Source organism: Drosophila persimilis, unplaced genomic scaffold, assembly GCF_003286085.1.
Source record: "Drosophila persimilis strain 14011-0111.01,24,50 unplaced genomic scaffold, DperRS2 tig00000002-arrow-pilon, whole genome shotgun sequence".
In the NCBI taxonomy this organism is placed as follows: domain Eukaryota; kingdom Metazoa; phylum Arthropoda; class Insecta; order Diptera; family Drosophilidae; genus Drosophila; species Drosophila persimilis.
In genome coordinates, this window is record NW_020825289.1 from 4398062 (window position 1) to 4425241 (window position 27180).

Genomic DNA, 27180 nt, shown 5'->3' on the forward strand with positions numbered 1-27180 from the left:
GTTCCATGGCGCACGTATTAAAAATTCCAACTAATTTCGCTTCGAGGCGTTCGTTGCGTTGAGTTGTCGTTTACCAAATTAATTGGTCAATTTGTGGTTTGGAGGATGGCAGGAAGTGTAATTTAAATTTCATAAAATCTCCTTTCAAACATTTAATACGGAACATGAATAGTGTCCCAGCTCCAAGGTCAGTTTTTCTTGAACTCTAAGACCCACTGTACTTTAAATGGCTCTGCATACACACGCACACATACAGTCTCACATTAGATTCAACATGTGCTTGCCATACGGGAGCGAGGGAGCGAGCAGGCGTGCAAAAAGATGTGCGCGAAAGGAAGGAGAGAACGAATGTGCGGAAACAGTAAAACACGCAATTCAAAATAATATTTTGCAGCTGTTCTTACAACCATATCGACAGATCGATCGACAGAGGGGGAGATAAGCAGAGGAGAAGAAGGATTTAGGGAGGGGGGAAGTGAAGATTCACCATCCGTTATCGCTCCTTCTTTCTTCATCTTGGTTTCCATTCCAATTTGAACGAAATTGCATTCCCTTTCACTCTCCACCACCGTAAAGTCGTAATATATTTATTTGCTGTTTGCTCTTTCTGGAATATATTTATTGCCTTTTCTTCTCTTCTTGGCTTTGCTTCGTCTCTGCTTCCACTTGTTGAAGAGTTCGTGCTGTCCAATTGGTCTTTCATTTCAACCAGATTTTCGGATTGCACCTGCCTCTTCTGTTTATTCTGCGTTTCCTTTTGTCTTCTGCAGCTTCCCCCCAGTGCCATAGCAGCAGGTGCTTTCTGTTATGCTTTTTTATGTCAAAAGTTTGAAGCTTTCCTAAAACCAACAACAAAATTCGCAGAACGAAACCGGTTCAAGAGGCAAGCAAGTAGCCGGCATTTAACAGTGAACAAAGCTAAATGAAGCAAAAGGCAAAAGCAAAGCAAAACTTGGAGACAGAAAAGCTCTCCGCTCTGCAGTGCTCTGCTCTGCGCGGCTTAGTGAAGCACTCAAAACTATGTTTTCTGAATTTATCGCGTAATTTTTCACTTATGCAGGCAATTTGCACAAGACGATGATGATGATGATTGTTGATTCCAACTAAGGTCACATTATGCACTTCATAAAAAAAGCCTGCGGATCTGGGAGTGACTCAGCCTCAAGTCGGGTGGCTCTCAAATGTTTAACACTTGTCTTGGGGCAACACACAGTAGCCAGAACGAGGAGCAAATAAAAAAACTGGCAAAGCCACAGAAGAGTGAGAGAGAGCAGTAGAATAAGCTTTGTCAGGGGAATGACTAATACTAGAAACAAAAACAAAAGGGGGACGAAGAAATGAAGTAACACGCGATTCCAGAGGTGTCAAATTACGACGTCGAAAGCTCAAGAAAAGTAAACAAATATTGAACTTGGAATTGGAAATAATGCGACACGACACCCACCGAAGGGGTTTACGGTTCACGATCGAACACAATGTTCCATCTCTTCTCTCGACCTGCTTCCGTTCCATTAATTAACCCATTTCCAGACGTATGTATTTGTATTACAAACCCTTAGCACCTCATGAAGAGGGAAATTGGAAATTAATAACTTCCGTCCAAACAAAAACAAAGGGAATAAGAGTTCAACAGGCATACACACGAATGATAGGGCCCCACCCAACAGAACGCCTCCCATCACGCACTCTTGTCATCGAGGTCGGAATATAAACACACGCACGACGACGACAACCGACCATATGGGGATGTCCAGCCAATCCCCAAACAATCCCATTCCATATACATAGTATAGTAGGAAGAGAACATTTTGGTGTGTGGTATTGCATGCAATGAATCTCAACCATTTCGATAGAATTTCATTCCAGTGGAAGAAACATCTGCCCTGAGGCTCAGAAAGAAACCAGTCCGACAGCTGTTCGAGAGAGCCGGCGGACGGAGAACAGGTATCTCAATGTCAGCGGTACGGTACCCACACTCATTCATGCGAATCGTGTGGCGTTTACCCACACACAGTTAAGTCCACGAAATATGGCCAATTACTGGGCTAAATGAAAAAGCAAGTTAGAATGTTATTGTCGATATATGGACAATTCGAGACCCGCTACATACCCCGAAACGTCCTCTCAAATTGTGTGCAATACCTATCCGTTGAGAATGATTTTCTGTTGATCGACTGAGCGTTGTAAATACCACATAGCTATATCTCGCTCCTCTATGCCAACCACAAGCACCGGGTGCAACGAATAATTAGGTAATGCGTGTCACAGATAATTGCAGTCGCCCTGCCCACGCACTCCGCTAACAGTCCAGACACTCAATTACCGCAAGCTGCAAGTCGGTGGAGCGGCAGACACCACGCAACGCAACCTGTCCACCTCTGCGTGGACACAAGATGTCAGAGGGAGCTGCCACGTTGCTGACAGAAGGTGACAACAACAGGCAGAACAACCGCAACAAACCGCAGCCAGAGACAACACGTGAGGGAGAAAGAGAGATACATAGAAAGGCAGGAGACAAAAGTGGAGCAGCACGGACCACGTGGGGTTCAGAGGGGGGAGTAGCTGCTGACGCGATGGTGATGATGATTTGACAGACAGTGGGAGACACTCTGCAAATACGACAACAGAATGTAGAGCAGCGAGAGATAAAGCATATTCTAAGCTTTCCATTCCACTGTGCCTGACCTGCTCTTTCCAGAGCCTCACGGAGAGAGAGGCGTGGACTCAAATGTGGGTGACAGGAGGAGAAAAAACGAGAGACTTGAGGGTGGATTTGTTGTATAATTGAAAGCGTTGTACAACGACAGTGAGGCTGGAAAAAGCAGAGGAAGGAGGAAGAAGAAGAGCGAAAGACGGGCGAGCACACAGCGACAACACGTGCACAATCTCCGTCATGCAAGGAAATGCATTTGTGAGAGAGCGATCCAAGGAGCCCGGGCCACGACAGCGACAGTGGGAGACAAAGAAAAAGGAGAAGACACAAGAAGGAAGAACGAGGATGAGGAAGATCAAAACAAGCATACGCGCTTTGCATATTAAATCGAGTTGACGTCGTCACCGCCACCGCCAGCGTCGCCGTCGCCGGCGCATTATTTAAGCCAGACGTAAAAAATACTTGTTTAAAAAATACCTACATACTCGTATATGTAAGTATTGTACATTTACTCGTAGTTCCACAATGGAACTTTGAGTTGTTGTTTTTGTTGTAGCCTGCAGATTGTGGAGATGCAAATGATACAAGCACGATGGACAAGTTGGCAGCCCCCGAAAAAAACGAAACGTGACTCAGGCAGGAAAAAAAAGCATAAAGGTACTGATGGGGAGGGAGATGGTGTGGAGAGAAGAGGAGTGCAGAGGAGACAACGTGCCTGGACGTACACATCCATACCTTGTCGTAGATGATGTCTCTGCCTGATAAGTGTCGCCTCATTCTGGAATTGGGGTTCGGTTCGAGTTCGGCTCGAGGAATGGAGGAGAAACGACAAGAATTGGTAGATGGGTGAGGCAATAATCAACATATTTTACAAATTATTATGATGGCTTGATTCCATTTTTAGGGGGCGCCAAAACGATGTTAATCATTTGCCCCTCTTCCCGCCAACTCTTCCACCAAATCGGACTGATTTTCGAGATTTCTCTGTCTTGTATTTGAAAGATAAAAGAGTTTTCAATTTAACGGCACATATATTTTCATTAAAATGTGGATATATGTATTTATAAATGAGCCACAGCAAAAATTAACCTGAAATCACAACAATTTGAAGAAAAGGTCAAGCTCTGGCACTTAATATCTAGCACGAAACGGTAGAAACAACCGTGCCACAAAAACCATCCATCCATCCATCCATCCCTTGCCCGTCGCATTGCGAGCATCAAGGGAGTCCCTTGCGTTCCAGGGACTCTGGCTGGGAGTGAAATGCGGCAACAGCGCCCTGCTCGCTCCAAATCCGTTTTCCGAGCGCAGGCAGAGACATTAGTAAGTATAATAATATTTTTACACCCAGAGTGATGAGGGACACACAGAGGCAAAGAGAGAGGCAGAGAGGGCAGCAGAGAGGAGATTCGTGCCCGTCGACAGCGTGCTTTTAGTTATTACAGTATAGGGTATAGGGTGTACTCTCACTCCTTCTCTCTGGCTGTCTTTTAAATCAAAAAGTGCATAACCCCAAGATGTGGAGCAAATCTTTAGTGAACAAAACATTTTTCATTTTTCACAAGTTTTCCTTCTCTGCTCTAAGGAGGGTGACGAAAACGAGGCAGAGACAAAGAGAGAGAGAGAGAGTGAGAGAGAGGTGGCAGAGAGAGTGAGGAGTGATTGCGAAGGGTTCACGGAGGGTGGAAAGCAACGTTGCCGTTATTTCGAGTCCATGAAAATGAGTGTGTTTTAGCTACTAAATGTTGCACCCACTTAAGTTTCTTTTCACCAAAAAAAATCCCACAAGTTTAGAGACTTGCAGCCAGCTCGTAAAATATTTTGAGTTAACATAATACTTTCTATATACATATATGTTCACAGATATTTCCGAGTTCTGTTTCTTCCATAAGCACTTAATGAGCCACCGAATGCATGACAAATGCTTTTAGTGGTGCCTCTTGGGGCTGTCATGTCTTTCGTGTGGATTTGTAAAGAACTTAGAGAAAAAGAGAGCGCAGCGCTCGATTCTTTTGAAGTAGATTACAGCGTTTCTTTTCGAGAGCTGCTGCATGCCACGACACTGGTATGTTGCCAATTTTCAGCTTCATTATATGGCAATTATTTACACAATTATCCAATCCAGACGCACAGCATAGGCCATAGAAGTTGACAAACAACTTTTGAACTTGCGAGTATTGTAAATTGTAAATGGGAAATGGAAAAGTAGGCTGCAGTGGCTCATAAAATAGAAAATTGCGACTGCATGATGACGTCAGGGGAGTATTCTACGTCTATCCCTGGATCTGAAGAGGCATTCGTGTACAACTAATAATAATACGCTCAGAGAGAGCCCATTAGATGGAGGGGAGCAAAATTCTATTGAACCATCCACAGCTGCGGCTTTTCTTGTGCCTGTCTGGCCCCCTCCTTCAGGTCTGTCTGTGTTGCTGCGTGTGTGATGTGCCTCAATCGTCGAGGTATCATAACACATGGGAGCAGGAGGAGCAGAAGATGTAGAAGGAGGAGGCAGAGTGGGGCTAGAAAGTGTCCAGAGGGGGGACGACTGGGGCACATCAATCATTTGTAATTATACGCATGCCTCTTCTCCATTCCATCATCTGATTTCGGCTCCTTTCTTCCAGTCCCCTTCTCTTCGAAACGGAAATAGTCTTCTCCCTGGAATGGGGATGGGGTCTGGTTCAGTGATCTCTCCCCAGTGATCTCTGTCATGTTTACGAGTGCTCTTCCATTTCTTAATCTCTGAAGGAGAGATGCCAACGATAACATGGAGCGTGAAGTGACCCAGTTGATAAGTGGCATGGCCTACCCTCTAAGAGATCTCTGCTCTTATCAGTGCGGCATGCAGTCCAATCCAAAGATGCAGCTGAGCAGTGGAATCTTTCGTAGCAGCCGAGGCAGAACCAAAAGCTTTTTGCTGGCAATAGAGCTTTTACTATCACAAAAATCCATCAGTCCCATCTATTCCATTGGATTCGCACACACGGACTTCAATTGTTTGTTTCCTGTCTATCTTTTCTATTGTACCCTTCAAGAGGGCCTTTTTTCTTGCCCAGAGACTTTATGCGCGGTGGAGCCCGTCCTTACTCCCAATTTCAGCCATGAATTGAAAAAACAACATACATTGCGTGTGCATAACGCGACTCACTGATGTTGTTAGGGGCCTTTTCTTGTTGTTGTTGTTACCATCTTACACAATATATATCGTATGTACCATATAGCAGACTTTATCTTATTTCTGCCATGGTTATGACCTGCAAGGGTATCCATTCGTCGAACTTTCTTTCTTTCTGCTTTGATCTCCATTACAATGTTTCCCGTGTGTGTGTATGTTCGCGCTGCTTGAATTTCAATTGAATTGAATGAAATCGCAAATTAAATGCGTTGGAACTGCCACTGCAGCAGCAGACGACAGACGGCACAAAAACAAAGGCACAAACATAACATTTCAGCTTTCCCAAACAATAATAAATCTTATTTAATGTTTAGGTCTTTACAGGAATTACACACGAGTGTACGCGTATTTATTAGAGTATACTATGCCGGAACATACACACTCGTACTCGAACTCGTACTCGTACTCATTCAATAAATAAATACCCATGGACATGCTCGCATCATAATAATTCATACAATAATAATAATAAAAGCAATAAAAATTGGCGCAAAATTGTTTTTAATCAATTTCAATTGAATGATGACCCGGCACAATCAAGACGTAAGACCAGGCCGGCGGAGGCCTCAAAAGCTTTTGTATCTTACAGATATCTCGTTGCCTGAGCTTTTGCATAATTTCCATAAAATCGTTCTTCATTATGTAGCGTATAATTTATAAGTACTGAATCTCCTGCAATCAAGGCTTCACTTTGGGCCGAAAGCTCTCTTTACCTCCATTTCAATTTCTGTTGCCTTGCTTTGGTATTCCGAACGCATCCCAAGTCACGCAATGAACGTTAAAAAATATCTGTATCTTTATGTATTTTTTTTTTTTTACTTAAACACCACAAGACATAAAGTCATTTATTTAATTTATAAATTTAAGGTATTTTATTTGCCTTATTTTGAGCATTGATTTGTTGATATTTTAGCATAAAATCACGCATACGTCACGTGGTTCGATGTAAATGCTGAGTGCTTTACATTTGATGCAAATTTGAAATGATTTCATGAATATGGAATTTATAATTCATTTATGGGGGCGCCTACGGCATTGCTCAAAGTGCTCTCTGTATAAGGCACAAGCCCCTAAATTGGTGCCTCTGATAACCCTTATATGTATGTATGTAAGGCCTTCTCATTTGGTTTCCATACAAAAAATGGGGTAAACATAGAACTGAACAATGAAAACCTTTGAGGAAATACCAAAAGGAATGAATAATTTCAAAGTGATCGGTTACTCATATTTATGTTATTGTATTTATTCTTCTTTAATCTCTAATTGTTCATACAAAGGGCAGACTTGTTCCGAAGAACGAATGGTATTTTCAGTTGAAGATAAATCCATTCAGAGGAGGGTTATGTTATATCTGGGATAATTGTGGTTTCCATGGGTAACGGCACACATCTTGCCTTGCACCCAGCCTCATGACTGGCCCACTCATGGCCCCCTCCCCCCTTTACCTTCTACCTACCGCCCCGTGGTTCCGTCGCAGCATGATTTCCCGGGCATGAATGAGGCAATGAACCGCTGTAGTTTATCTGCCCGCCGGCACAAACCACATGCACAAGATACAATCCACAGAGAGAAGCGGGTAAATACTGCATGTGTCCCAAAGGGCCGCTCCAATGGAGACGAAATGGAAAAGACTATGTAAATGTTAAGTAAACGTAATTAAAAATTCATGAAAATGCTCGGGAAAATCCACAAGCAGCAACAACAAAGCAGGGAATGTGTCAACAGCGATAACAGAATGCAGAATGAAACCGAAACTGAAACCAAAGCGAGTAAAAGCCAAGAATTTCCCGAGAAAACAAGCCGACAATTTAAACAAAATAAAAGCCCTAGATACTAGATACTAGATTCATTAGAGGAATGCCAGTCGCTCCAATAGCTGTAGCTTTTTTATTATGGGAGAGCGGATACACAGTGCCATTTGTCTCCGTTTCTATTATTTTTAGAATGGTATCTGAAATATGTACGCGCTGCATCGATACCAGATTTATTAAATCAATCCCTTCTCTGCCACAAAGCAACAAAGAAATGAGCACAGCCTCTACAGTTTCCGGATTCCAGCTAGATTCATACGAGTATATGCCAGTGTACAGATTTATTTATCCATTTTTTCCATTTATCGAAATGGAAAATGAGTCCACAAGCAAAACGAAGAAAGAAGGAGGCATTACTCACCGATGAGGGCAACAGCTGCGTACAGCATTAGCCATTTGAGCCGTTCGTTGGGCATGTCCATAGTATTGGCCATATTTCCGCTCAGCGAGTGGTCTCCTTCCCTGTGTGGTGGACGCGTATCGGACTGATCTGAAAGTTACAAAAAAATAGTAAAGATTTCATTGGTTTGTCGGAAATATTTCATATTAACTAAATTCTTGATACTAAATTATTGATTTTATTTTCATTCAGGCCCGAGCCCGCTCGTTCGTTGCCAATGAAATGCAAGTAATTTGATTAGGGGAACGGCCATCCCCCAAGGCAGAGTCCAGTCCACCCACCTGAATGCACCTCAGTCCCCAAAAGGGGTAGAAATATATGTACGTGTATAGGTGCTCAGAGGGTTAAATTATAGCACGCACTGCAGGGGAAAACTGAGTCATGCCCTTGTGAGATACATATGTATATACCCTTCAATGGTACACGTATCTATGGATATGCGGTCGGCTCCAGTGGCTACCTCAAGTATTTACAAAGCCATACAAAAGCGATTAGCAAATGGAATCGAAACGCATTGGAAATAGAGGCATGCGACAGAAGACAGCGATGTGGATGTGGGGACGCGGCAACGTCATTAATTAAACCTCAAATGGCTAAACACTCCAACGACGATCGCATCGGGAGGCGCGAACTTCATATTTGTGCCTTCTGCTAGCCATAAAATGCCACGCGTCTCTCCCCCCCGTATTCGAATGCGCATTCGTATCCGTATATACTTTATGACAGGCAGGAAGTCACGATTCCACATTTCTTGCTGTTGTTTTGTCTACCCCGCGCTGTCTGGTGCCCTGCCTGGGATAGAAGCGAGCTCCTCCACTCATTTTAATCCAAGAGATAGCCACAGATAGATGGACAGATATACACATATGTATCTACACAGTAGAAATAGATTCCAGAGCAATTTGCTCGGCTTTTTAGCGCTTAATTAACGCTTAAGTGGATTCCCTCATTCGCTCAGCTCATTCCAGAATGCCAGAATTCCAGCATTTGTGCGGATAGGCAGTCAATGAATTAAGATTCTTATTTTACTTTCAATTGAAGACGTATCTGGCAGATAAACACGCGTGCACATACACACACACATGCCGTTCCTCTGTGTGCTCTGAGGGTTGCGCAGGCGTACTAGACCCAACCACTCCGTACGTGGCCGGCTCGAGGGATGCTCAGCAAATGTTAGCTTTTCAATTGATTTAATGAACTTCTGCAGTACGAGGATTCTTTGTAGAGAGGGCAGAGGGGTTGAGCAGCTGCTCGTTGAACTTTAGGGGGTGTTCGGGATGCTATCAGAGGGTGTCGATCTGGCTTCTAATATGCAAAGCAGAGTTCTTCATGGTTGAGAACACGCCACAAAGCCACAGAGTTACATATACGACCGTAGAAGCCCCGACAGAGTACGAATTCCCCATAAGCGAACGGATGTGCCTAAAGATTGTTTCAGTTCCCAGACGACGCAGTGTAGGCATTATTCGAATGACTCATTCCATTCCTCTCTGGGATAGCTTTTTCCTGCGAGAGACGCTCCCATCTCGCAATTTAGAAAACATCTGGTAATCAGTCAACAGTCGCAACCATCTACAATATATAAGCCATACATACATGCAATACATACAACATACATATGTATATAGAAGCACGAGTATATAGCCAGTCAACCCCTCTTTCTCTGAGCAGATCCGTTTGGGTAATCGCGTGGTAAAATCAACGAATCACAAGCATACTCGTATATGTACTCGTGTTTTTTACATTACTCATTCGTACATTTTATTTTGCTCGTCTGCCTGAATTTGCAACTAAAATTGGGGTGACGAGCCAATAAATGGATCCGGGGGTATGCGGATGGGGCGTATGGATGTGGGGCCACTGTCTGGCAAAGTGCAGTGGCCCAATGCAGGGTCGCACAGACAGCAGAGGACTGGACTGACTGTCGATTGTCCAGTTTCCAGTTTCCGACTCGCCCAGTTCCCAGATACCATACCACAGAATCCCAGTGGCTGTGCCACAAGCTCACGCCGTGACCCATTCGCGGCTGCGAGGGCTTTCCGCAATGCGCCCCCCAATTGAGAGTCAAGTGCCACAGAGGCAAGAACAAAAGGAATACGAGAGTATTTATTTGGTGCCTCATCGCCTTTTTGTTCGCTTTAACCTTTTGTGTCGTGGGTTCCGTTCTGAAGAGCTGAAGGCCAAAATCAATATTTGGCATCGGAGTCGATCCGTGGGTTGCCACCAGATGAGTTTGAGTGAAAGCCAGCCATCGTATACGACCAGGGTCCTATCTGGAATCTGCATCACATGTGGACAGCGGCAGCCCGCCCAAACAGAAGGCGAGCGCCGCCTAGCAACAGGATGCCGAGACGACAACAGAAAAATTAAAAAAAAAAAAAGAATCACCGAATCCTTCAGTGCCCTAAGTTTGGAAAACTGTGCACTATCCTTGATATGATGCACAGTTCTGAAAATGGAGATGTATCAATGAAAAAAAAAGGGTAAGAGCCCTTCATAAGCCATCCATAATGAGAGATACTCTTCATCTGGAAGGGTATAAAGTCGGGAAAAACTGAAAAAGAAGCAAAAGGAAATGGCAGACAGCGAAGGAAGAAGGTGGAGAGGAGCAGAGGAGAGCAGAACGAAGAAGGCGGCGCAACACTTGCGAAATCAAATAACGGAAACTACAGGCGCGGAGGCAGCAGCAGCCGCAGCTGCATGGGATTTCAGAGCTGCCTGGCCTAAGCAGGGGTTGCTCTCACACAGATGCAGATACACACATACACACACAGATATGCGGCAGATATGTATGCCAGATGGGAAACTGCGAAGGATCTTAAAAGATGCTCGAAATGTAAAGTGCTCTGTGGAGTGGACGAAAAACTACCTGCCAGAGGGATAGGATAGAGAGGACAAAGGACCCCAAGCAGCAGGCAGCAGGTTGCAAACACAACAGCCAGCCGCAGAGTTGCTTTTGGGAGAGGCAAAGAGCGCATGCGCAGAAAAAAAAATTCGCTGAAAAATTCACTCAGGCGAATAGATTTTCTCTAGAAGGGAATTTCTAAATGAAAATGTATTCGAAATGTTCCGAATTCGCATGAATATTGACCAGAGTTTGACGAATTTTGTAATTTCAGTCGGTTCCTTGGGGCTAGGGCTTTGCTACATCCACTCCCAAATGGTTTTGGCACACCCTTTTGGCCAGGTTCTATGAGTGTGTGTACGTGTGTGTGCGTTTGAGCACAAAGTAACAATTTTTTTGCATTCGTAGCAGCGGGAAAACTATTCTATCTTCAGGGAAAAATCAATAGGAAGCTGGGAATAAAATCAAACAAATTTGACATAAAACTTCATTTCCTTTGCTATTCCTATGCCTTGGGGCAGACAACCGTTATTGGGTGGGCGTGGGCAGGAAATACACCCACACACACACACACACTCTCTGTCAGAATATACATACACACGCAGTCACACAAAGAAGAAGTTGCCAGACAGCGGTGAAAATTGCATACTTTTCTTACCGTTTATTGTTGAAATTGTTGTAGAATTGATTGTTTATTCACACACACACACAACACAGTGAGAGTGGTGCAGCAAAATTGGTAACAGGGTGCCACTAATCCACGGGGGTGGCGACTCTGTCCAAGATCTGCCTCACACACACACACACACACAAAAAACAGACAACAGAGACGCCTGCTGCTCCTGCTGCTGCTGCTACTGCACTTGATTTGCTCTGCTCTTTTTATTGTTAATTAATTGGCGGATTGGTCGATTGATCGCTTTTGCATACTATTATTCACTCTTTTTGCGCAGAAGAAGAATCTGCACGCATACCAAAGTACACACACACACGCGGGCGTCTAAAGCACACGGAACCACCACCGATTGGACCGGTTTGCGGGGGTGTGAGTGGGCGCACGTATAAACCGTAGCCAAAACAACGTACACGCATACACAGAAATACAGACACACGCTCGCGCAAAAACTCCGACAAAACGTTACTCCCCGGTCGACCGTTCGTTCGAGTTCACGTTCCACAAAAGACTGTGGCATCATGCTAGCCGGCCATTTCTCGACGCCGCTGTGTGGATGGTGTGGATGTTGTGGATGTCATCTTCACAGCTGTTTGGAAGGGGGCATTGTTATGGGAAATTTTTGGGACATTTTCTGTTACCCCTCGCCAAAACTCCCCCTATAAAGTGCCAATTCCAACAGCTGTGGTATTTTTGATGACGCTGGTCATACTGCTTTCTTTTAACGTAATAATCGTATCATTCGAATGGATTCGAATGGAACTAGCCAGCCCGTGGTTTCACATCGAAATTAATTTTAGAGTTCGATTACGTAAAATGAAATTAAAAAAAAATAGTCCCGCTACTTGGAGATGACAAATTTGGCGTGGGTAAAAAATAAGATAAAACTAATTTAAATAATTTTAGATTTTAATTAATTTTGCATGTTGATGTCGCTCCCGATGACCTTCTCTGTGCCAGATCTTCTCCGGTCAGATAGAAATAACGGCAGCGTCACATCGTTTCAAGCTAACATATGGGAAAAGCTGTAGATATAATGAACGAAAAAGAAAAATGATTGATTAGGACGCTAGAAAATATTTTTTAGTATTAGTATTAAAATAAATAATAATAATATATATGTAAATAAATAATAATAATAATAAGTCGTTATAGTTATTATACATAGTTTATTATCCTATATATTATATTATTATTATTTTTATCATTATATATATATCCATCAATATCAGTACATTACATCCATCCACATATGTATTTGTTTGTATTTATTTCCCGCTATTGGCTTTAGAGATTTGGGAGACGATCTTTCGGATACGTTCTCATCCATAAAAAATAATTACCACTGATAACACTTGAAAGGTTCAATTTATATTATATTTATTTAATGATTTCGTAAGTCGGTTTTTCGGTGGATGTTCCCTCGGCGGCTATGATCAGGATGGCGTTTGTCCTGTTGGAGTGGTCCAGATCTATTGCGTGCTTCCTGGTTGTGACTTGAGAGTGGGTCGGGGACCGGGACCGCGCTCAAGTATTTTAAGAACCTTAGTTGGTTCGGCAACATACCTCGTTGTGTGGATAATGATAAACTGCTGGAGTTGATTCGTAAACCTACCATAGAAGTCACTTTCGATAGTTTTGTAGCAACCGGAGTGTAGTTTCGTGACACCAAGCTTTTCGTTTCATAGAAGTCACCTTTAAAAGTTTCCCGTCCGTACAGTTTTAAGAGTTTCATAGCATGCAGATTACATGTAGTTTTGAAAGCAACCACTCTTGGTCGTTTCATACCAGTGGGCATTGATAGTTTCGTTGCAGGCAGCTTATAATTTCATTACACCCACCTTCAATAGTTTCTCATTAGGCATCTTTTAAAATTGGGGCGTCTGTTGTATTAATTAATATTTATTTAATTCTTATCCATACGGTTATCCAGGTGGATAGAGACGATAAGTACTTTAATCTCAATGTAAGAATGAGTATGTTTACAGAAATCGAAATATTTCCATTAAAACAAAACAAAACACAATTAAACACAACCAAAAAGGTACGATTTTCTTACAGATTTAAATAGATATTATCGTAGGGACACCTTATTTGTATTAGTTCTTAGTATTATCATATAGGATAGTAAATGGTACAGGCTAAATGCTTGGGATTCACACTTGGGTTTAGTATTTCGGGTTCCAACAAAAGTCAATCAGTGTTGGGGGAAGACACAAAAGTGCTTAAACGTAGACTTAAACATAATAAAATCATAAGCTGGGTCAAAATCAATTAAATGAGTAATAAAAATAGCATTGCTTCGCCTATGTACAGGAAATTCAAAACGAGGTGGTTCTTAGTTCAACAATTTGAGTCAGATTTGCTGTCTGCTGTCTACCGGTCTCCTCCTGGTGGTTTGTCTTGCGAGTATTTTAAGTAGCAGATCGAGTCTTTTCAGTTCTAGATCTAGATCTTTTGAGGATAGCTAGCTATATGTGAGTATATGGTGTTCATGTATATAATAAATGCGGTCCAGTGCTGAGAACCATGTCAAGTCTATTTTGTGTCATGACTGTGGACGTAACTTGTTCAGTACATAGCCGGAGGACACTCTGTCCTCGTATCCGACTCTGAGATTACATTACATTAGTTGAGTATTACAGGAAAGCATCGAAATATATATATATATATATAGATATTAGGCAACGAGATTCATCGTTAGTCACATTGAAAACCCTTAAATTCGCTTCTAGTTCCGTCTGCTGGCATCCTGGATGATGATCTTGTTCTTCTGCCGCGTCACCTTCGTGACAGTTGGCGCTGGCATCAGGCGCTTCAGCTGATCCTGCCGTATGTTGGGCAGGCCTCTTTCCTTGCCCTTGCCACCCGTGGTCGTGGTGGTTGTTGTGGTCGTTGTCGTTGCCGTCGCGGTAGTAGTTGACTCAATCAGTGCCGTCGATTCGTCCACCGTTGAACTGCAAGAACCGGCCGCCGCCGCTGACGCTGCCGAGGAAGCGTACCGTGTGAGCACCTGGAACTTGGAAAAGATATTCCGCCCAGCCCCTCTTTGCTCCTTGTCCTTGTACTTCTCCAAAGCGGCCCCGCTGGGCGTGGACTTGGGCGGCTTGACCAGAGCCTTGTGATTGGTCGTGGTGGTGGTGGTGGCGGCCGCCTTGTAGAAGTCCAGCTCATAGTCGAAGTCGCCGCTGCTCGTCTGATGGCCGGGGGCCAGGGCACGCTCACCATAGCTGGCTGAACTGGCCGAGGTCTCCTCGGCCAGGTGGCGCAGCATCAGAGTGAGCTTCATCTCGTGCTGCCGCTGGAGCAGGACCGCGTTGCGCTCGCCCTCGAGCCGGGCCTGGCGGACTGCATTGGAGAGGACGCGCTCCTTCCACTCCCAGGCGTCCCGTTCACGCTCCAGCTGCACCAGCTGCAGCTCCAGCTTTCGGGAGGAGTCGCGCAGGTCGATGACCTTGTTGAAGTACTTGTACAGCAGCGTGCGCATCTCCTCCGGTGAGAGCTTGTTGAGGCGCGCCATCAGCATCTGCTCGCCTTTCTCCCGCTGCAGCCGGTCACTGGTGTCGATCGACTTGTGGCCGCAGATGAGCTCGTTCTTGAACTCGATTGCAGCATCGATGGCCTCAATGGCCTCGTCGCACTCGAGCAGCTTGCGCTCCTCGCGCTGAGTCAGCATCTTGTCCCGTTTCAGCTTCCGGTCCAAGTGACAGCGCTCGTCCAGCAGCAAATCTCTGGTGCCCCTCAGATTGCGGATCTCGTGGCGTAGGCTCTCCTGCTGGGCCGGTGCCGGGCCCTCTCCGCCCGCACACTCCTCCAGGTTGTCCGACTTCTCGCGGAGAATGTGATTCAGGTGAGTGATCCGGGCCTGGACTGCCTTCAGCTGTCTGCCCTGCTGCTCCGGAGAGTCTAGCTTCACCAGTTCCTTGCCGCCGCTGGCGCCGTCGCGTGACTCCTTCAGTTTGGCGAGCTCCGTCTCGAGCTGATCGCGCAGCTTGCTCTCCTTTCGGATCTTCTTTTCCAGCTCTTCCTGCTGCTTGCGCGACTCGGCCATGGACTGCTGCAGCTTCTTCAGCTTTTGGCCACTCTCGCCGGCAATGTGCTTCATGGAGCTGAGGTCTTCCAGCCGATGCTCGATGTGGGCTATGATCGCTGACCAGCGCTCGGTCTCCCCCTTTTCCCTGCCCTGGATGAGGGCCTTGGCCAGATGCTTCTTGGCCTTATCGCACTCGGCCTCCAGCTTGGCCTTCTTCTTCTGAAACCGCTGCTTGGCATGGCTGCGCGTGTCGCTGTTCTTCACCAGTTCACTGATGATGTTCTGCTTCACCTGCATCGTCTGCTCGATCTCCTTCAGCTGCCGCTGCCGTCCCTCGATCTCAGCGTGCAGCTTTCGCAGTTTCTTCTGCAGCTGCTCGATGGGCGCATTGGCGGCAGCGGCGGCAATGGCCACCTGCCGCAGCCCTTCGCCTGCGGAGCTCTCCAGGGGATCGATACTCGATTCAGGGTCCAAAACTGGAGGCGGCGGCTGAGCCGTTGGCTGCTGCAAGGCCACGCGATTGAGCAGAGCTAGCTCCGCAGTGCTGAGACTGGCTCCTGGCTGAATGCTACGCCGCCGACCTATTGGAGGATTGGATTGGGGATTAGACACCGATTAAGGGGAATCAATCCACTTTGTCGAAGGACTTGCCTGCAATGCTGGTTTTTCGTTCCTCAATCTTCTCCTTATCTTTCTCGGGCGGAGCATCCAGCTTGCTCTCTTTGTCCCGCTCCTGGCTCTGCATGACTGCCTTGGGATGCTTTGTGAGGAACTCGGCATGCTTGCTCTGAATGAGGGCATCGGTCTTGGCGCGGAACTCCTCCATTAGGCTCTCCAGCTTGTCGGCCAGATCGGGACGCTGCGACTCATTGTCCGTGTCATTGTCGGAGTTCGGGGGCTCGCTGACCGACTCCTCGGGCTCCTCAGCTTCCTGAATGGGCACCAGCTGCTTTTGAGAGCGCATGGCCTCGGTCGAGCTGAGGCACTCCTCGCACTCTTGCTTGAGAAAGAGCCACTCCTCGATCTGCTCCTTCTCCAGTTCACTGATCAGGTTGGAGGCCATCAATCTGGAACAAACGATGGCAAAGAAACTTTAGAAAGCCGCTCTTCCAAAGACTGGCAGCAATCTCACTTGGCAAACAGTCCCTCTGCGTTGGACACAAGCTTGAACCACTGACTCGCCGCGAATTGGAGCCCGAAGTTATCTCCGGCTGCTACCTGGGCCAAGGGTCCAGCACCGGGATTGGAAGAGCCGTTGGGCATTGTTTCTGGAGAGATCGGCGTATTGTCGTCGGAGTATGTGTTCATGATGACATAGTTCCGTACGCACTGGACCTTGAAGGCGAACTGCAGGTTGCCCAGGGTCTCCGCCACGTGCTGTTCCTGCGGCGAGACGCACAAAATCACCAGGGTCTGGGCCCGGCCCCCGAACGAGTCCTTGAGCAGGGTCGTGAGGGTGGTCTGGCCATATGGAATGTTGCCGTTCACTCCGTACATGATGCTGGGATCGGTGAGTGTGTTGACCACCAGCTCCAACATCTGGAGACCGGCATCACGCGGATTGCCGGGCGGCGGCTCGCCCCAGCGCTCGGTGGCGCACAGATCCGAGAAGCTGGCGGTGGACAAGCGGTGCTGGATGAGTCCCTCCTTGGACACCCACTGCTGCTCAAGCGTGAGCGTGAATAGGCTGTGGGCCGACTTCGGTTGCCTGGTGGCCAGGCCAATCTGCAGCCAGCGGAACACTTCCTCCACACTCTGGCAATGGACGTTCCCCATGTCCAGCAGGTCACAGACCTCGCCCTCACAGATCTCGACGAAGCCAACATTGACGGCGTAGGTGCGCTCTGTGGACAGGATAGAGTGACAGTCGTCGATGGATCGCAGACAGTTTCATGGGTAGCTCACCTGAGTGTCCGGCGATGTGGGCGAAGATGTCGCGGACACAGCGCTGCACCACGCCCTGGTCCGCTTCCCCATAAACGCACTCAAAGCCAGGCCCGTACAGCGTGTAGGTCTTGCCCTGGCCCCGCTGTCCGTAAGTCACCACCGAGGCATCGAATCCCTCCAGAAACAGACTGATCAGCGGAAACACCGTCTGATAGTATAGCTGACTCTGGGTGGTACCGCTACCCAGAGCGTGTGTGACGGGCACTGTGTGTGCGCCCACTTGTATGAGGCCTGCCGCGATGCTGTCTTGGGCCCTACCGCCAGGCAGCGCGCTGGGAAGCCCCAGAGCGGATGCTGATATCGGGATGGCTTGCACACAGCATCCCGATCCCAAGGGCACAATGGTTCCATTCTCATTGCCATTGCTGTCTGTCGGCAGCGTCTCCTTCTTCAGCTGTCTGCCCCCCTCGCTGTTCCCGTTGGTATCTGTCGACTCCTCCGGCCTTTGTCTGTTGGAGGCGTCATTTTTGTTATCCTCCGAATCGGAAAACGACTCCGCTTTCGCCTCCGCATTACCAAATGCAGACGCGTCAGCCTCTGCCCCCGCGACAGGCTTGCGGTTTTCGCTAGGCTCGGTGTAAGGACAGATGCGCACGGCCACCTGAATAGGTATCTCCATAGTAGTGTTGCACTTTCACCAATCCAGTTGACTTTCACAGGGTTTTCTCCATTTTCGGGTGCATTTGAACGCGTTCTTTCAAAATATTTGCAGAAAAACAACGCAGCGCCTGAATCGATACAAACGCGGGTAGGGTTGCAAAGTCACAGACTATCAGAAATAAGCCCCGTCTACTTAAACCGACCTTAGGTAAATGGCGGAAAATATAACTGGTTGTAAATGCCTCTTGGAGATATTCTTAAAGAAAAACCCACGATATCTTTCACCTGAACTGCGTTTAAATTATTCAATTTTCATTATTTTCGGTGGAATATTAAATATCGCCTTGGTTTACAATGGGTTAATCGTTCTCCGTCAAGGATTGGAGAATCATATTCTTCGATTTTGATATTCCGTGAAATATTACTAGCTAGCTAGGACTTCCGTACCTGAATACATAATTTTATACGACATATAAAGACATTTTTTACAAGATATGCTAAATTTAATTACGCCTTTTATTCCATTTGTCTAAAAAAAGGTTTTATCGAATAAGATCGAACAAATAAAACGTATGTTAGTAGTCGTTCCTATCCTCAATTTGTATATTCCTTTGAGTAATGCTGGCTAACTGAGACTTCCAGCTCTGCCCACATAGTTGTATGCCATTGAGGAATGCATTTTCTACAAGATTGGCTAGTTTATAGCCCTTGCTTTTCTTTTATTTTGACTAAAAAAAGGTTTAAGGTTTTTACGTCAGACAAAATTTATTCACACGTTTTTTTATGCGTTTGCGACGGGCAATGCAAGCCTTGCTTGAGCTTATTTTGATATATTTTCATATGCTAACCCGTTCTCAAATTGCCAACATGCACTCCCAGGACCACATGCTGGTGCTTTGCTTTTCTATCCATTCAGGTCTTCTGATGCTCAGTCCGTTACATTCTTAAACTAAATTTAAAAATTCTCTAATCAATAAATATGTAATCGCTATAAGTACAAGTCATTATTTTAATGCAAAGATTTTCACCGCTGTGAGATTGCAGTTGATTAGCATTTATTCAACATAATAGTACCTAAATTCTAAATTCTAATTGTAAGGGATTTAAACTACCAATTTTTGACTGCAACGACAGTGAACAAACGACATATTCAATAGAACAATAATATAATGAACATAATCAACGAGTAGATTTGAAACTTCTACCTATTTGTTTGATTGAACCTGAGGCACAAGAACCTGGACAAAAATGTACAGAAACTTGCTGATATCATACTGAATCAAGACTGTTTTCAAATCTGCATATACACTACGCTCTTGTTTGGACATACACACATTGCTAATTTCATAATTTCCTAACTTTTTTTCTTATACAAAAATGAATTTTCGTTAGGGTTTCCGGAGGATTCTGATTGTAAATGATTTTAGTGCGATTTAAACTATTTTATTAAATTTTAATGGTTGACTTGAGCAACTTTTGAACTGAAAATTGGCGCCCAGGCATTATCCGGTGGATACAGGACCAAACGTATCCGCTTAATACAGGATACTTTAGCTGATGTGGAACTCCTCTCGATATGATTCTCAAACGTTCTCTTTAATGGTTAAATTTTTAGTAGAAGAGGCTTTAAGGATTTTGCAAGCAACCGCAAATAGTATCTGTACAGGACCAATCACAAATCGACCATTGATAATTTAAAATTAACGGTATGTAAGTCCCGAATCCGTCACGCCTATCGAACAAATATATTATCAATAAAATAATGTACATCGATATATCATCAATCTATTCACATCTTGAGATGATGGTAAATTTTGTGAACCAGAAAACGAAATGATTTGATCCAAGGAATTTAACAGTGACGATGGCGAATATAGCGATTAGTGTAAACGATGATCACTTTTATATTATATAGACTATATGTAAAGATATTTTAATTTTTTGTATATTTTATATTATTAGGAGACAAATAAAAGTTTACAAAATTGCTTTCATCGGTATTTTTACGGTATATTATGAAAATGGACGATGTATTTACGGTATATCGGTAAATAATGGTATATTTTGTCAATTTCATTAATCTATTCAATTTAATCTTCAAATGTGTATTGAAATCTAATACAAGCAAGTATTTAGAATAAGCCAGTTAAGTAGAAATCATATACAAAAATGTGGGCATGGCTAAATGTTCTATCTAGCTAACAATATTTGACGGAACATCAAAATTGAGCAATATGGTTTCCAATCCTTGAAATCCTTCCTTTACCTGAAGTAGTTAAATAGAGGGGGCTTAGGTGGACTAAGTTCGGGCTTTCACCATACGAGACGCTATATTGTTGTTGGAACCAAAGTTGAAGCAAAAACCATCAAAGTCAAGTATTTTAAATAAGCCATTCAAGTAGAAAATATACTCATTAATTTGATAGAATAATGTGGGCAGGGCTAAGAGATCTAGATAGCTAGTAATATTCCAAGGAATATCGAAATCGAGGAATATGTATAATAGAACTTGCACTAGTCAGTATATTTACGGTATATTTTGAAAATGAGACCGTATATTTTGGTATATTTCTGAGGGTTGGACGGTATACGCGTGGTGGTAAGAAAACGTTTTTCGCATTAAAAATTAAACAAATCCACGTAAAAAATGTCCAAGCGCCGCATTGAAGTCGGTGAGACATACGTTAGCAAGTCCAAGAAGTGAGTACACCAATCAATCCATCACTGTTTGGCTCGCCTAAGTATGTTAATTCTGGGGAAAATAGCAGGGTTGCGGATGCGTCGTCCACTTCGGCATCGGCATCGGCATCGTCGGTGGCAGCGGCCGCCGGCACTGTTGCACAGATCCTGGGCGGATTTGTGCCCAGCAAGCAGCCACCTACGACGAATGCCCTGACTGGGAAGACTTACTCGCAGCGTTTCCAGAACCTGTACAAGAAGCGAATCGCGTTGCCGGTATTTGAGTACCAGGCGGACTTCATGCGCCTGCTGAGCCAGCACCAGTGCATTGTGCTGGTGGGCGAGACAGGCTCGGGAAAGACCACCCAGATACCACAATGGTGTGTGGACTTTGCCGTGTCCAAAGGAAGAAAGGGTGTCTCGTGTACGCAGCCCCGTCGTGTGGCCGCTATGTCTGTGGCCCAGCGCGTGTCCGAGGAAATGGATGTGAATCTGGGCGAGGAGGTTGGCTACTCCATTCGTTTTGAGGACTGCTCTTCGGCCAAGACCCTGCTGAAGTACATGACGGACGGTATGCTGCTCCGCGAGGCTATGTCCGACCCCATGCTGGAGCAGTACCAGGTGATCCTGCTCGACGAGGCTCACGAGCGCACCCTCGCAACTGACATCCTGATGGGCGTGCTCAAGGAGGTCATCCGACAGCGCAATGATCTTAAGCTGATTGTCATGTCGGCCACTCTCGATGCTGGCAAGTTCCAGCAGTACTTCGACAACGCTCCCCTAATGAACGTGCCCGGTCGCACGCATCCCGTGGAGATATTCTATACGCCGGAGCCGGAGAGGGACTACTTGGAGGCAGCCATTCGCACAGTCATCCAGATACATATGTGCGAGGAGATTGAGGGTAAGTGAAAATCAGAACTGCAATGCAAATCTTCAGATTCTGACTGCCCTTTGTCCCTCAGGTGACATTCTCATGTTCCTCACGGGTCAGGAGGAGATTGAGGAGGCCTGCAAGCGCATCAAACGGGAAATCGACAACCTGGGCTCAGAGATTGGCGAGCTGAAGTGCATTCCCCTGTACTCTACGCTGCCGCCAAATCTGCAGCAGCGCATCTTCGAGGCGGCGCCCCCGCCGAATGCCAACGGAGCCATTGGCCGCAAAGTTGTGGTGTCCACCAACATTGCGGAAACCTCGCTGACAATCGATGGTGTGGTATTTGTGATTGACCCGGGCTTTGCGAAACAGAAGGTCTACAATCCTCGCATCCGCGTTGAGAGCTTACTGGTCTCGCCCATTTCCAAGGCTTCGGCCCAGCAGCGGGCTGGTCGAGCCGGTCGTACTCGTCCCGGCAAGTGCTTCCGACTTTACACGGAGAAGGCCTTCAAGAACGAGATGCAAGACAACACCTATCCCGAGATTCTCAGGTCCAATTTGGGTAATGGAGGAAATTCTTGAATAGTCTCTGTTTTGCCTTATTTATCTGTTATCTATTTCGATCAGGCACTGTGGTTCTCCAGCTTAAAAAGCTAGGCATCGACGACTTGGTGCACTTTGACTTTATGGATCCCCCTGCACCGGAGACCCTTATGCGAGCGCTGGAGCTGCTCAACTATCTGGCCGCCCTGGACGACGATGGCAACCTGACAGACTTGGGGGCAGTCATGTCCGAGTTCCCCCTGGATCCGCAGCTCGCCAAGATGCTGATAGCCAGCTGCCAGCACAACTGCTCCAACGAGATACTTTCCATAACGGCCATGCTGTCGGGTGAGAAAAACTAGCAACCAAATCAACCAATTCCGCGCTTAAGTAGAGGCATCCAGGAGGTATTAAGGGGGAATGCGATTCGCCCCAAAGATTAGCCGTAGCCTCAAGGGTGGGCTGATCCTTTGCTCTATTGAAATTGAAAGATACATCAAGCTTGAGGGGGTGTTCTTTTCGATCTTAAACGGACGACTCGTACGCTACGTGGACGGTTCTAAATATTTTGTTAAGCTAAAGTGCAAAGAAAAAAGTTTTTTCAATTTATTTGTTCTTTGCATTCAACACGAAAAGCAAAGTTGCACGTGCGTTGCTATGCCTCTGCCCGCGTGGCCATCATTCGAATGGAATGATGAGAGCGGGCCTTGTCCAACCTCCTTTTTGTTGGTTCTCTCTCGCCCAATCAAAACGTACTTGCAACTCACAAATGCAATCAATCTTTGAATCAAGCCTCTAGATTGCGTAGCTGACAAAAAGTAAGCAAAAAAAAAAATCTATTTGTTAATATGTATAAGAAACAATGCTTTAAACATGTGCTTAATCGACCAAAAACAAAAACCAATTTGAACGTGTCAAACAACCAAAGTGCCACAATGTTTCGTGCGTCCCAATGAGGCCAAGAAGGCGGCCGACGAGGCCAAGATGCGGTTCGCACACATCGATGGGGATCATTTAACCTTGCTGAATGTCTACCATGCCTTCAAACAGAGTGAGTACAGGCCATTAAATACCGTCTTCAGTCCGTGAACCTGACGGCAATCTGTGGCTCTACGGTAATTTCAGGCAGTGAGGACCCCAACTGGTGCTATGAAAACTTCATAAACTTCCGGTCGCTGAAGAGCGCTGACAACGTGCGCCAGCAGCTGGCCCGGATTATGGATCGCTTCAACTTGAGGCGCACCAGCACGGAGTTCACCTCAAAGGACTACTATGTGAACATACGCAAGGCCCTCGTCCAGGGCTTCTTCATGCAGGTGGCCCACCTGGAGCGCACCGGTCACTATCTGACTATCAAGGATAACCAGAATGTGCAGCTGCACCCCTCGACCTGTCTGGACCACAAGCCCGATTGGGTCATCTACAATGAGTTTGTGCTAACCACCAAGAACTACATACGCACGGTCACAGATGTAAAGCGTAAGTAGATACTTCATTGCTTTAACCATGCCCTTCTTCATCTCTGCTTTTTTCCATATAGCTGAATGGCTGATCAGCCTGGCCCCGCAATACTACGACCTGAACAACTTCCCTCAATGCGAGGCGAAGCGTCAGTTGGAGTTGCTGCAGCAGCGAATGGAAACCAAGCAGTACCAGAAGGGATTTTAAGGCTGCTCCCTTCTGTCCGCGCTGCCTTTAGAAGTAAGCAACCTATGGAGGAGATATTGGCTATGGTGTGTGCGTAATGTGCCCGGACAGGTCGTGAAGTAATTGTTTGAATACTGCTGCGGAAAGAAGTAAACCGTTTGCTTTTTTATTGTTTGGTTTGATACATTTAAACTTAGCACACTTCGCATTAACCAGTTTCAGATATCCACCAACTCCGTTTAGTGAATAGTGTTAATAAAAGAAGCAAATTTTTATATCTACTTATTCCCGTGCTCAGCCGTTTGTCTTCTGGAACTGTATGAGTATGACCAGATATGTGGCTATGGCCGAGGCGAACTGTAACAGATCAAGAGGATACAGAACTCTTGATGCAAGCACTTGCTCTGCTCCTTGTTCTTACCGATGTCAGAATGGTGCGGTTTACGCGGCACAGACCAGAGGCTGAGAAATCTGAGTCGACCACCAGTAGCTGCTGCCAGAACTTCTTCACCGCCTCGGCCAGAATGGGCTCGTGCACCTTCCGCTCAATTGCGCAGACAATTTGAATGGTTTTCCGGGATTCGCGGGCAGCCAGGTGGCAGGGCTCGACCACCATTAGCAGGCGAAAGGAGTGCAATAATATCCACAACGCTTGCACCCACAGATAGCCGTTGTCTCGCGTACTGAGCAGCTCCAGAAACAAAAAGTAGGCGGTGGCCACCAAATGCAGCAGACAGGACACAAGAATAAAGAGCACGGCTATGCCGAAGGAGCTGCGAAAGATAACCAGTGAGGATGAGTATCTGAAATGTGAGCACATAACGGATGAAATTTGATACAGACTTGGACAAGAGAAGCACACACTTGGTGAGCGATTCGTGGTTGTCGGCCATGGTCTGGATGAGCAGACCCTTGTTCTTGGCTGGAAAAGAAAGAGCAGTTAGAGCACGGCCACGGCCACAGCCACGGACTCTTTCCTTCCGTTCTTGTCACCTGCGGATTCATTCGGCAGCATTTCGCTGCTTAGTTTGGTCAGATTCGAGTGGAGTGCGGTAGGTGTCATCGTTGTATTCGTGCTCACTGTCTTGACTGTGCTCATCTTGCGCAGCTTCAGGGCACTGGCTTCCTTCGGCTCTGGGGAGAATACAGATCGAGTACTGGGATCCATCATACGAGTACCTACTCCACTTACCGCCCAGGAAGCTGCTGCTGAGCATCTGGTTGAGGCGTCTAAACCGCCTTCCCAGGCCATAGGCGGTGTTGGCAAAGTTGATGTGCAGGCCGGTGAGAATAAAGTAGAGACTATAGAAGGGTATATACCAGTGCACATTGAGCTCTGGACACATAGCATAGGGAGGATGAGGGATGTGAGCACAGATCAATCGAGGTAATCAAGGCCCAACCTACCCGTATCGGATTCTTCGATATTCATCTCCTCGGCTTTGCGCATCCATGAGCCCACATCCAAACCGAGGAGCACCGATATAGTCACCAGAGAAACACTGGCCATTCCCAGGGCCCGCCAGCGGTCCCTTCTGGAGTAGTTGCAGGCATTTAAAGTGTTGTCGATCTACAAAAGCGGGTGGAAGGGAGTCGTGTCTAAAGAAATGGGGATCAGGGGGATCTCTCGATCTCTTACCCTATATAAACGAGCATTTAGTTCGAGGGTTTCGCGCAGACTGAAGAGACCACAGTAAACGCCCGATACAACGGCCAGCACAACAACAGACACATCCAGGGCCGTTACCACCTTTGACGTTGCCGACTTCATTCTAAAAGATGCACTTTTGATTTGTTTTGTGGGTTTCGGTTTCGGTTTCGGTTGCAGTTGCAGTTGTAGTTGCAGTTGGTTAGAGTATTAATTAGTCAAGATCAGGTGGGAATTGAATCGAAGTGGCCAAAGGTGATGATTAGATAGAGAAAGATGAAGTGAGGTAAAGCAAGAGTTACACACAGGTGGGACGCTCATGCAGATCAGTGCAGAAAATAATTAAGTAAAAATGAACTAGAGACAGGGCCATGTACTTACCGCACGGGTATTTTGGAATTGGCATCGAACAGTAGTCCCCGGTAGGTCAGAAAAACTAAACAATTCAGATCAGTTTAGATAAGCCACAACTTTAGTCTCCGTTTTACCCTGCTCACCCAATGTGACGGTCAAGGAGGCCGAATACACCGTGAATATCCAACTGCGACGTATCTCATACTGACCCTTGGAGTTCTTTCGCGTCGCATATGGCGCCAGGGCCAGCATTTTGCTAATGTAGAATATGCCAATGCTGGGCTGCGATATTTCCATCTTGGATACAAGAGACACTTTTACCGGACAACTTCTCGGCGAGAACTGGTCGAAAAGTTCCGAAAGCATGGGTCTTAAATTGAAAAACGCTATGCAAATACTGCGCTCCGCTCTAATATTTGACTATTAATAGTGAATGCCCCCCACTCGCCAGCTGCCAGACTGCAGACTGTTGCAAATAAGTAACAAATTTGCTTATCAAAAGGTTCGGCGGTTCTGTTGTCCGTTCTGTTGTAGCTGTAAATAATAATTAGCGTGTGAAAATACCAATACGCAAGGACACAGGAGCCAATTATCTGGAGCAAAATGCCTGCGCTGACAGCTGTGTGGCAGGTGAGCGAACAGTTTCGTTTCTGAATGAAATACAATAGTGCGACAGTTGGACATTCCCTAATTCTCCTTTTAAAAGGTTTGGTTAAGGAACGGTACCACATGTACATTTAATAAAACTAACGTCTCGTTTCCATTCTACTGCCGAATGGTGTAGGCAGTGAAAATCTCAATACAGTAGCCGCTGGGATCTTTGATGAAGGCGGTCATCGTCTGGGTTTCTGACGAGCTCGACTCCCTGTTCTTGGAATCTACAGGGCAGGCATGTTGCCGTCGCTACAATTAGAGAAAGCCATATCCACTCCCTAATCCACACCGTGTAGCTCAAACGGAACACTAACTGGGTCGACTCAATGGTTGCCTGGCGGCTCAACGCCCAGCTCCTGCGCTCCTGCGCTCCGTGAGCTGCAGTTGAGTGATATGAAAAGCAATTGTCATTATAGATGTCTGATAGGCCAGGCAACCGTTCCACTTGCCAACCCAATGAAATACGAGAAGAACATGGATTTGGAGAAGATTAAGGAGAAGCAACTCGTGCGACTCTTATACTAAAAATGGACTAGAGAATAATACTATGGTTTCTCCCCCGCTAAGGTGGTTTGCAGCCCCGACTGTTGCTCCGATTCCCGCCGGTGTCGCTCTTGGGCGAGAGGGAGAGAAACATGAGG

General features: G+C 46.0%; 4 protein-coding genes across 7 annotated transcripts in view; 1 reads left to right on the forward strand and 3 right to left on the reverse strand.

Moving 5' to 3' along the window:
* LOC6591219 (Down syndrome cell adhesion molecule-like protein Dscam2) overlaps positions 1-11721 on the reverse strand; it is a 61182-nt gene extending 49461 nt beyond the window's left edge. The window contains exons 1-2 of the mRNA XM_026986799.1: positions 11543-11721; positions 8001-8129 (exon numbers count right to left, since the gene is read on the reverse strand). Coding sequence (XP_026842600.1) covers positions 8001-8073 — 73 coding nt within the window. The 5' untranslated portion in view covers positions 8074-8129; positions 11543-11721. The remainder of the gene's footprint in view (positions 1-8000; positions 8130-11542) is intronic.
* Positions 11722-13505: 1784 nt separating this feature from the next.
* Positions 13506-18273, reverse strand: LOC6589991 (kinesin-like protein costa). Its single transcript, XM_002015560.2, has 4 exons — positions 17496-18273; positions 16723-17434; positions 16242-16657; positions 13506-16171 (listed from the first exon to the last, which is right to left on the reverse strand). The coding sequence occupies exons 1-4, from the start codon at positions 18154-18156 to the stop codon at positions 14289-14291; spliced, it is 3672 nt and encodes a 1223-aa protein (XP_002015596.1). The 5' UTR covers positions 18157-18273; the 3' UTR covers positions 13506-14288.
* Positions 18274-20744: 2471 nt separating this feature from the next.
* On the forward strand, positions 20745-24168 carry LOC6589992 (putative pre-mRNA-splicing factor ATP-dependent RNA helicase PRP1). 4 transcript variants are annotated; one of them, XM_026986084.1, is made up of 7 exons: positions 20748-20837; positions 20903-21720; positions 21782-22255; positions 22321-22584; positions 23165-23287; positions 23362-23715; positions 23777-24168. In XM_026986084.1, the coding sequence occupies exons 1-7, from the start codon at positions 20785-20787 to the stop codon at positions 23902-23904; spliced, it is 2214 nt and encodes a 737-aa protein (XP_026841885.1). In that variant the 5' UTR covers positions 20748-20784; the 3' UTR covers positions 23905-24168. The 4 variants fall into 4 exon arrangements, with proteins under 4 accessions (XP_026841886.1, XP_026841887.1, XP_026841885.1 ...); XM_002015561.2 differs by having other exon boundaries at positions 20906-21720; XM_026986085.1 differs by lacking the exons at positions 23165-23287; positions 23362-23715; positions 23777-24168 and adding an exon at positions 23029-23137 and having other exon boundaries at positions 20745-20837.
* A 9-nt stretch (positions 24169-24177) lies between these two features.
* LOC6589993 (gustatory receptor for sugar taste 43a) lies at positions 24178-26182 on the reverse strand. The gene is made up of 9 exons (XM_002015562.1): positions 26029-26182; positions 25913-25967; positions 25523-25655; positions 25291-25453; positions 25076-25219; positions 24877-25017; positions 24727-24805; positions 24305-24656; positions 24178-24240 (listed from the first exon to the last, which is right to left on the reverse strand). The coding sequence occupies exons 1-9, from the start codon at positions 26180-26182 to the stop codon at positions 24178-24180; spliced, it is 1284 nt and encodes a 427-aa protein (XP_002015598.1).
* Positions 26183-27180: the final 998 nt, after the last annotated feature.